This window comes from Protomyctophum parallelum (genome assembly GCF_964188405.1).
Source record: "Protomyctophum parallelum genome assembly, chromosome: 17".
In the NCBI taxonomy this organism is placed as follows: domain Eukaryota; kingdom Metazoa; phylum Chordata; class Actinopteri; order Myctophiformes; family Myctophidae; genus Protomyctophum; species Protomyctophum parallelum.
The window spans coordinates 46,609,816-46,621,976 of NC_139719.1; the positions used below are offsets into that span (position 1 = coordinate 46,609,816).

Here is a 12,161-nt window from a genome sequence, read left to right on the forward strand (position 1 = left end):
GGGAGTAGGGACTGGGTGGAGTATTTCTTGCAAGCCCAGGTTTATAGAGAGTTTTCACCTACCCTTTGAAAAACCACAGAATATTTTGCGTGTCTCCATTCCATTCTCAAATGACGCGCGCGGCGGATATTGTAGAATCGGGAACAAATCATGGTCTATACGCGACAATCCATTTGAAAGTTACAAGCTGTTGTTGGGAGCTCGCTCAACTGGACTGCTATTATAGTGGAGTTTTCACTCCAGTCCTGTGCACACGCATGTTTTGATTGATTGAAATATTTATTAACAGTTTGCAGAATTACACTACATTTCAAGCAAAACTCAATACAAAGACTGTTAACTGCGAGTGGACGACCCAATAAAGTATTACACTTGTTTACAAGAGGGTCCACCAAATGTGACTATTTTTCTTCCAGTCACGTGATCAACGAGTCCTGAGGTGATCCGAGAGCTAAAATAAACTCAGCAAAACCATGGATGTTCCATAGATTAGCGAACAGCGTAAAGGTCATCAATCATGTCATGGGCATGGAATGAGTTAAGAAATGGGGGGGAATTGAAATTGAATTGAAAAAGTTGAAAATATGTAATTTTTGTCGATCGATCATATGATAGCTACATGATCTCTAGCTAATTGCTTTCCCCAGCCAACTCATTCCACTTTTGTTTGTTTGTGTTTTTCCCCCCGAATACATTATTTTTACTTGTCATTTTCTCATGCCCCCCCATATCTTTACATGAGTACGTCTTTGGGTACTAAGAAAAGCAGTTTGAGATATTATTATTGTTATTTTGGCGTTCAGCGAAAATAGGCAAACGCTCAAAAAGCTCTGCAACATGATGCATTGTTATGGGTTTGTTTTGGCAGAGAGAAAAATGGAGGGGGCCCAGTATAGAGTATATACCCCTGGGGGACTCTGGTCAATGAAGTATTTAGGGTTTAAGGGGTTAATACTGAGAGTGGAGAGGCTTTGACAAAACTACCACTAGAGTTAGGGGAAAGAGACTAACAATAACTCAAAAAAAGCACAATGAAACTTCACCTGTAGAAGTATTGTCGGATCTCAGACACGATCTTGCCAGGGATTATTTCCATTTCCACAGCCTTGTAAGCCCTCACGGCTGTACCATTGGCAGTAAAGATGTAATTATCAGAGATGGGCCCTGCTTTTGTCTTTCCATTAGCACGGTACTCCCAGAAATCTTGAGTCATCCTCACTCTCCTCTTTCCTAACCTGTTGAGAGTCCGAAAAAAGTTAAAGACAAATTCATGATGTGGCTTTACAAGCAGGTGAAAGTCTGCCCATAAACTAACATGATGAAATCTCAAAGAAACTTGCATAAATTGCATACGGTGAATTACACAATGGTATTAGTGTGTATATCAGCTATATGAGGCAAAGATTTGGTGTAGAGGCACCTTTACATAGACTGTGCATTACATTCACCCATTCACACACCTTTACATAGATTGTGCATTACATTCACCCATTCACACACCTTTACATAGACTGTGCATTACATTCACCCATTCACACACACATTCACACACCTTTACATAGACTGTTCATTACATTCACACACCTTTACATAGACTGTGCATTACATTCACCCATTCACACACCTTTACATAGACTGTGCATTACATTCACCCATTCACACACCTTTACATAGATTGTGCATTACATTCACACATTCACACACCTTTACATAGACTGTGCATTACATTCACCCATTCACACACCTTTACATAGATTGTGCATTACATTCACCCATTCACACACCTTTACATAGACTGTGCATTACATTCACCCATTCACACACCTTTACATAGACTGTGCATTACATTCACCCATTCACACACCTTTACATAGACTGTGCATTACATTCACCCATTCACACACCTTTACATAGACTGTGCATTACATTCACACATTCACACACCTTTACATAGACTGTGCATTACATTCACCCATTCACACACCTTTACATAGATTGTGCATTACATTCACCCATTCACACACCTTTACATAGACTGTGCATTACATTCACCCATTCACACACCTTTACATAGACTGTGCATTACATTCACACATTCACACACCTTTACATAGACTGTGCATTACATTCACCCATTCACACACCTTTACATAGATTGTGCATTACATTCACCCATTCACACACCTTTACATAGATGGTGCATTACAGTCACCCATTCACACACCTTTACATAGATTGTGCATTACATTCACACATTCACACACCTTTACATAGACTGTGCATTACATTCACCCATTCACACACCTTTACATAGACTGTGCATTACATTCACACATTCACACACCTTTACATAGACTGTGCATTACATTCACCCATTCACACACCTTTACATAGACTGTGCATTACATTCACACATTCACACACCTTTACATAGACTGTGCATTACATTCACACATTCACACACCTTTACATAGACTGTGCATTACATTCACCCATTCACACACCTTTACATAGACTGTGCATTACATTCACACATTCACACACCTTTACATAGACTGTGCATTACATTCACACATTCACACACCTTTACATAGACTGTGCATTACATTCACACACCTTTACATAGAATGTGCATTACATTCACACACCTTTACATAGACTGTGCATTACATTCACACACCTTTACATAGACTGTGCATTACATTCACACACCTTTACATAGACTGTGCATTACATTCACGCACCTTTACATAGACTGTGCATTACATTCACACACCTTTACATAGACTGTGCATTACATTCACACACCTTTACATAGACTGTGCATTACATTCACACACCTTTACATAGACTGTGCATTACATTCACACACCTTTACATAGACTGTGCATTACATTCACACACCTTTACATAGACTGTGCATTACATTCACACACCTTTACATAGACTGTGCATTACATTCACACACCTTTACATAGACTGTGCATTACATTCACACACCTTTACATAGACTGTGCATTACATTCACACACCTTTACATAGACTGTGCATTACATTCACACACCTTTACATAGACTGTGCATTACATTCACACACCTTTACATAGACTGTGCATTACATTCACACACCTTTACATAGACTGTGCATTACATTCACACACCTTTACATAGACTGTGCATTACATTCACGCACCTTTACATAGACTGTGCACTACATTCACACACCTTTACATAGACTGTGCATTACATTCACACACCTTTACATAGACTGTGCATTACATTCACACACCTTTACATAGACTGTGCATTACATTCACACACCTTTACATAGACTGTGCAATACATTCACACACCTTTACATAGACTGTGCATTACATTCACACACCTTTACATAGACTGTGCATTACATTCACACACCTTTACATAGACTGTGCATTACATTCACACACCTTTACATAGACTGTGCATTACATTCACACACCTTTACATAGACTGTGCATTACATTCACACACCTTTACATAGACTGTGCATTACATTCACACACCTTTACATAGACTGTGCATTACATTCACACACCTTTACATAGACTGTGCATTACATTCACACACCTTTACATAGACTGTGCATTACATTCACGCACCTTTACATAGACTGTGCATTACATTCACCCATTCACACACCTTTACATAGACTGTGCATTACATTCACACACCTTTACATAGACTGTGCATTACATTCACCATTCACACACCTTTACATAGACTGTGCATTACATTCACACACCTTTACATAGACTGTGCATTACATTCACACACCTTTACATAGACTGTGCATTACATTCACCCATTCACACACCTTTACATAGATTGTGCATTACATTCACCCATTCACACACCTTTACATAGACTGTGCATTACATTCACCCATTCACACACACATTCACACACCTTTACATAGACTGTGCATTACATTCACACACCTTTACATAGACTGTGCATTACATTCACACACCTTTACATAGACTGTGCATTACATTCACACACCTTTACATAGACTGCATTACATTCACACACCTTTACATAGACTGTGCATTACATTCACACACCTTTACATAGACTGTGCATTACATTCACACACCTTTACATAGACTGTGCATTACATTCACGCACCTTTACATAGACTGTGCACTACATTCACACACCTTTACATAGACTGTGCATTACATTCACACACCTTTACATAGACTGTGCATTACATTCACACACCTTTACATAGACTGTGCATTACATTCACACACCTTTACATAGACTGTGCATTACATTCACACACCTTTACATAGACTGTGCATTACATTCACACACCTTTACATAGACTGTGCATTACATTCACACACCTTTACATAGACTGTGCATTACATTCACACACCTTTACATATACTGTGCATTACATTCACGCACCTTTACATAGACTGTGCACTACATTCACACACCTTTACATAGACTGTGCATTACATTCACACACCTTTACATAGACTGTGCATTACATTCACACACCTTTACATAGACTGTGCATTACATTCACACACCTTTACATAGACTGTGCATTACATTCACACACCTTTACATAGACTGTGCATTACATTCACGCACCTTTACATAGACTGTGCATTACATTCACACACCTTTACATAGACTGTGCATTACATTCACACACCTTTACATAGACTGTGCATTACATTCACACACCTTTACATAGACTGTGCATTACATTCACACACCTTTACATAGACTGTGCATTACATTCACACACCTTTACATAGACTGTGCATTACATTCACACACCTTTACATAGACTGTGCATTACATTCACACACCTTTACATAGACTGTGCATTACATTCACACACCTTTACATAGACTGTGCATTACATTCACGCACCTTTACATAGACTGTGCACTACATTCACACACCTTTACATAGACTGTGCATTACATTCACACACCTTTACATAGACTGTGCATTACATTCACACACCTTTACATAGACTGTGCATTACATTCACACACCTTTACATAGACTGTGCATTACATTCACACACCTTTACATAGACTGTGCATTACATTCACACACCTTTACATAGACTGTGCATTACATTCACACACCTTTACATAGACTGTGCATTACATTCACACACCTTTACATAGACTGTGCATTACATTCACACACCTTTACATAGACTGTGCATTACATTCACACACCTTTACATAGACTGTGCATTACATTCACACACCTTTACATAGACTGTGCATTACATTCACACACCTTTACATAGACTGTGCATTACATTCACGCACCTTTACATAGACTGTGCATTACATTCACCCATTCACACACCTTTACATAGACTGTGCATTACATTCACACACCTTTACATAGACTGTGCATTACATTCACACACCTTTACATAGACTGTGCATTACATTCACCCATTCACACACCTTTACATAGACTGTGCATTACATTCACACACCTTTACATAGACTGTGCATTACATTCACACACCTTTACATAGACTGTGCATTACATTCACCCATTCACACACCTTTACATAGATTGTGCATTACATTCACCCATTCACACACCTTTACATAGACTGTGCATTACATTCACCCATTCACACACACATTCACACACCTTTACATAGACTGTGCATTACATTCACACACCTTTACATAGACTGTGCATTACATTCACACACCTTTACATAGACTGTGCATTACATTCACACACCTTTACATAGACTGCATTACATTCACACACCTTTACATAGACTGTGCATTACATTCACACACCTTTACATAGACTGTGCATTACATTCACACACCTTTACATAGACTGTGCATTACATTCACGCACCTTTACATAGACTGTGCACTACATTCACACACCTTTACATAGACTGTGCATTACATTCACACACCTTTACATAGACTGTGCATTACATTCACACACCTTTACATAGACTGTGCATTACATTCACACACCTTTACATAGACTGTGCATTACATTCACACACCTTTACATAGACTGTGCATTACATTCACACACCTTTACATAGACTGTGCATTACATTCACACACCTTTACATAGACTGTGCATTACATTCACACACCTTTACATATACTGTGCATTACATTCACGCACCTTTACATAGACTGTGCACTACATTCACACACCTTTACATAGACTGTGCATTACATTCACACACCTTTACATAGACTGTGCATTACATTCACACACCTTTACATAGACTGTGCATTACATTCACACACCTTTACATAGACTGTGCATTACATTCACACACCTTTACATAGACTGTGCATTACATTCACGCACCTTTACATAGACTGTGCATTACATTCACACACCTTTACATAGACTGTGCATTACATTCACACACCTTTACATAGACTGTGCATTACATTCACACACCTTTACATAGACTGTGCATTACATTCACACACCTTTACATAGACTGTGCATTACATTCACACACCTTTACATAGACTGTGCATTACATTCACACACCTTTACATAGACTGTGCATTACATTCACACACCTTTACATAGACTGTGCATTACATTCATGCACCTTTACATAGACTGTGCATTACATTCACCCATTCACACACCTTTACATAGACTGTGCATTACATTCACACACCTTTACATAGACTGTGCATTACATTCACACACCTTTACATAGACTGTGCATTACATTCACCCATTCACACACCTTTACATAGACTGTGCATTACATTCACACACCTTTACATAGACTGTGCATTACATTCACACACCTTTACATAGACTGTGCATTACATTCACCCATTCACACACCTTTACATAGATTGTGCATTACATTCACCCATTCACACACCTTTACATAGACTGTGCATTACATTCACCCATTCACACACACATTCACACACCTTTACATAGACTGTGCATTACATTCACACACCTTTACATAGACTGTGCATTACATTCACACACCTTTACATAGACTGTGCATTACATTCACACACCTTTACATAGACTGTGCATTACATTCACACACCTTTACATAGACTGTGCATTACATTCACACACCTTTACATAGACTGTGCATTACATTCACACACCTTTACATAGACTGTGCATTACATTCACGCACCTTTACATAGACTGTGCATTACATTCACACACCTTTACATAGACTGTGCATTACATTCACACACCTTTACATAGACTGTGCATTACATTCACCCATTCACACACCTTTACATAGATTGTGCATTACATTCACCCATTCACACACCTTTACATAGACTGTGCATTACATTCACCCATTCACACACACATTCACACACCTTTACATAGACTGTGCATTACATTCACACACCTTTACATAGACTGTGCATTACATTCACACACCTTTACATAGACTGTGCATTACATTCACACACCTTTACATAGACTGCATTACATTCACACACCTTTACATAGACTGTGCATTACATTCACACACCTTTACATAGACTGTGCATTACATTCACACACCTTTACATAGACTGTGCATTACATTCACACACCTTTACATAGACTGTGCATTACATTCACACACCTTTACATAGACTGTGCATTACATTCACGCACCTTTACATAGACTGTGCATTACATTCACACACCTTTACATAGACTGTGCATTACATTCACACACCTTTACATAGACTGTGCATTACATTCACACACCTTTACATAGACTGTGCATTACATTCACCCATTCACACACCTTTACATAGATTGTGCATTACATTCACCCATTCACACACCTTTACATAGACTGTGCATTACATTCACCCATTCACACACCCATTCACACACCTTTACATAGACTGTGCATTACATTCACACACCTTTACATAGACTGTGCATTACATTCACACACCTTTACATAGACTGTGCATTACATTCACACACCTTTACATAGACTGTGCATTACATTCACACACCTTTACATAGACTGTGCATTACATTCACACACCTTTACATAGACTGTGCATTACATTCACACACCTTTACATAGACTGTGCATTACATTCACGCACCTTTACATAGACTGTGCACTACATTCACACACCTTTACATAGACTGTGCATTACATTCACACACCTTTACATAGACTGTGCATTACATTCACACACCTTTACATAGACTGTGCATTACATTCACACACCTTTACATAGACTGTGCATTACATTCACACACCTTTACATAGACTGTGCATTACATTCACACACCTTTACATAGACTGTGCATTACATTCACGCACCTTTACATAGACTGTGCATTACATTCACACACCTTTACATAGACTGTGCATTACATTCACACACCTTTACATAGACTGTGCATTACATTCACACACCTTTACATAGACTGTGCATTACATTCACCCATTCACACACCTTTACATAGATTGTGCATTACATTCACCCATTCACACACCTTTACATAGACTGTGCATTACATTCACCCATTCACACACACATTCACACACCTTTACATAGACTGTGCATTACATTCACACACCTTTACATAGACTGTGCATTACATTCACACACCTTTACATAGACTGTGCATTACATTCACACACCTTTACATAGACTGTGCATTACATTCACACACCTTTACATAGACTGTGCATTACATTCACACACCTTTACATAGACTGTGCATTACATTCACACACCTTTACATAGACTGTGCATTACATTCACACACCTTTACATAGACTGTGCATTACATTCACACACCTTTACATAGACTGTGCATTACATTCACGCACCTTTACATAGACTGTGCATTACATTCACACACCTTTACATAGACTGTGCATTACATTCACACACCTTTACATAGACTGTGCATTACATTCACACACCTTTACATAGACTGTGCATTACATTCACCCATTCACACACCTTTACATAGATTGTGCATTACATTCACCCATTCACACACCTTTACATAGACTGTGCATTACATTCACCCATTCACACACACATTCACACACCTTTACATAGACTGTGCATTACATTCACACACCTTTACATAGACTGTGCATTACATTCACACACCTTTACATAGACTGTGCATTACATTCACACACCTTTACATAGACTGTGCATTACATTCACACACCTTTACATAGACTGTGCATTACATTCACACACCTTTACATAGACTGTGCATTACATTCACACACCTTTACATAGACTGTGCATTACATTCACGCACCTTTACATAGACTGTGCACTACATTCACACACCTTTACATAGACTGTGCATTACATTCACACACCTTTACATAGACTGTGCATTACATTCACACACCTTTACATAGACTGTGCATTACATTCACACACCTTTACATAGACTGTGCATTACATTCACACACCTTTACATAGACTGTGCATTACATTCACACACCTTTACATAGACTGTGCATTACATTCACACACCTTTACATAGACTGTGCATTACATTCACACACCTTTACATAGACTGTGCATTACATTCACACACCTTTACATAGACTGTGCATTACATTCACACACCTTTACATAGACTGTGCATTACATTCACACACCTTTACATAGACTGTGCATTACATTCACGCACCTTTACATAGACTGTGCACTACATTCACACACCTTTACATAGACTGTGCATTACATTCACACACCTTTACATAGACTGTGCATTACATTCACACACCTTTACATAGACTGTGCATTACATTCACACACCTTTACATAGACTGTGCATTACATTCACACACCTTTACATAGACTGTGCATTACATTCACACACCTTTACATAGACTGTGCATTACATTCACACACCTTTACATAGACTGTGCATTACATTCACACACCTTTACATAGACTGTGCATTACATTCACGCACCTTTACATAGACTGTGCACTACATTCACGCACCTTTACATAGACTGTGCATTACATTCACACACCTTTACATAGACTGTGCATTACATTCACACACCTTTACATAGACTGTGCATTACATTCACACACCTTTACATAGACTGTGCATTACATTCACGCACCTTTACATAGACTGTGCATTACATTCACGCACCTTTACATAGACTGTGCATTACATTCACACACCTTTACATAGACTGTGCATTACATTCACACACCTTTACATAGACTGTGCATTACATTCACACACCTTTACATAGACTGTGCATTACATTCACACACCTTTACATAGACTGTGCATTACATTCACACACCTTTACATAGACTGTGCATTACATTCACGCACCTTTACATAGAATGTGCATTACATTCACCCATTCACACACCTTTACATAGACTGTGCATTACATTCACACACCTTTACATAGACTGTGCATTACATTCACACACCTTTACATAGACTGTGCATTACATTCACCCATTCACACACCTTTACATAGACTGTGCATTACATTCACACACCTTTACATAGACTGTGCATTACATTCACACACCTTTACATAGACTGTGCATTACATTCACCCATTCACACACCTTTACATAGATTGTGCATTACATTCACCCATTCACACACCTTTACATAGACTGTGCATTACATTCACCCATTCACACACACATTCACACACCTTTACATAGACTGTGCATTACATTCACACACCTTTACATAGACTGTGCATTACATTCACACACCTTTACATAGACTGTGCATTACATTCACACACCTTTACATAGACTGTGCATTACATTCACACACCTTTACATAGACTGTGCATTACATTCACACACCTTTACATAGACTGTGCATTACATTCACGCACCTTTACATAGACTGTGCATTACATTCACACACCTTTACATAGACTGTGCATTACATTCACACACCTTTACATAGACTGTGCATTACCTTCACACACCTTTACATAGACTGTGCATTACATTCACCCATTCACACACCTTTACATAGATTGTGCATTACATTCACCCATTCACACACCTTTACATAGACTGTGCATTACATTCACCCATTCACACACACATTCACACACCTTTACATAGACTGTGCATTACATTCACACACCTTTACATAGACTGTGCATTACATTCACACACCTTTACATAGACTGTGCATTACATTCACACACCTTTACATAGACTGCATTACATTCACACACCTTTACATAGACTGTGCATTACATTCACACACCTTTACATAGACTGTGCATTACATTCACACACCTTTACATAGACTGTGCATTACATTCACACACCTTTACATAGACTGTGCATTACATTCACACACCTTTACATAGACTGTGCATTACATTCACGCACCTTTACATAGACTGTGCATTACATTCACACACCTTTACATAGACTGTGCATTACATTCACACACCTTTACATAGACTGTGCATTACATTCACCCATTCACACACCTTTACATAGATTGTGCATTACATTCACCCATTCACACACCTTTACATAGACTGTGCATTACATTCACCCATTCACACACACATTCACACACCTTTACATAGACTGTGCATTACATTCACACACCTTTACATAGACTGTGCATTACATTCACACACCTTTACATAGACTGTGCATTACATTCACACACCTTTACATAGACTGTGCATTACATTCACACACCTTTACATAGACTGTGCATTACATTCACACACCTTTACATAGACTGTGCATTACATTCACACACCTTTACATAGACTGTGCATTACATTCACACACCTTTACATAGACTGTGCATTACATTCACACACCTTTACATAGACTGTGCATTACATTCACACACCTTTACATAGACTGTGCATTACATTCACACACCTTTACATAGACTGTGCATTACATTCACGCACCTTTACATAGACTGTGCACTACATTCACGCACCTTTACATAGACTGTGCATTACATTCACACACCTTTACATAGACTGTGCATTACATTCACACACCTTTACATAGACTGTGCATTACATTCACACACCTTTACATAGACTGTGCATTACATTCACGCACCTTTACATAG

At 38.5% G+C, this 12,161-nt stretch overlaps 2 protein-coding genes across 2 annotated transcripts in view; both read left to right on the forward strand.

The window, feature by feature from the left end:
- The window catches only part of LOC310874815 (GTPase IMAP family member 8-like), a gene marked incomplete at both ends in the record, with an annotated part of 389,544 nt that overhangs the window by 190,642 nt on the left and 186,741 nt on the right, over positions 1 to 12,161 (forward strand). The gene's annotated exons all lie outside the window — the stretch shown is intronic.
- Positions 1,274 to 12,161, forward strand: part of afap1l2 (actin filament associated protein 1-like 2) — a gene marked incomplete at its 5' end in the record, with an annotated part of 59,806 nt that continues 48,918 nt past the window's right edge. The window contains one exon of the mRNA XM_083786767.1: positions 1,274 to 1,291. Coding sequence (XP_083642893.1) covers positions 1,274 to 1,291 — 18 coding nt within the window. The remainder of the gene's footprint in view (positions 1,292 to 12,161) is intronic.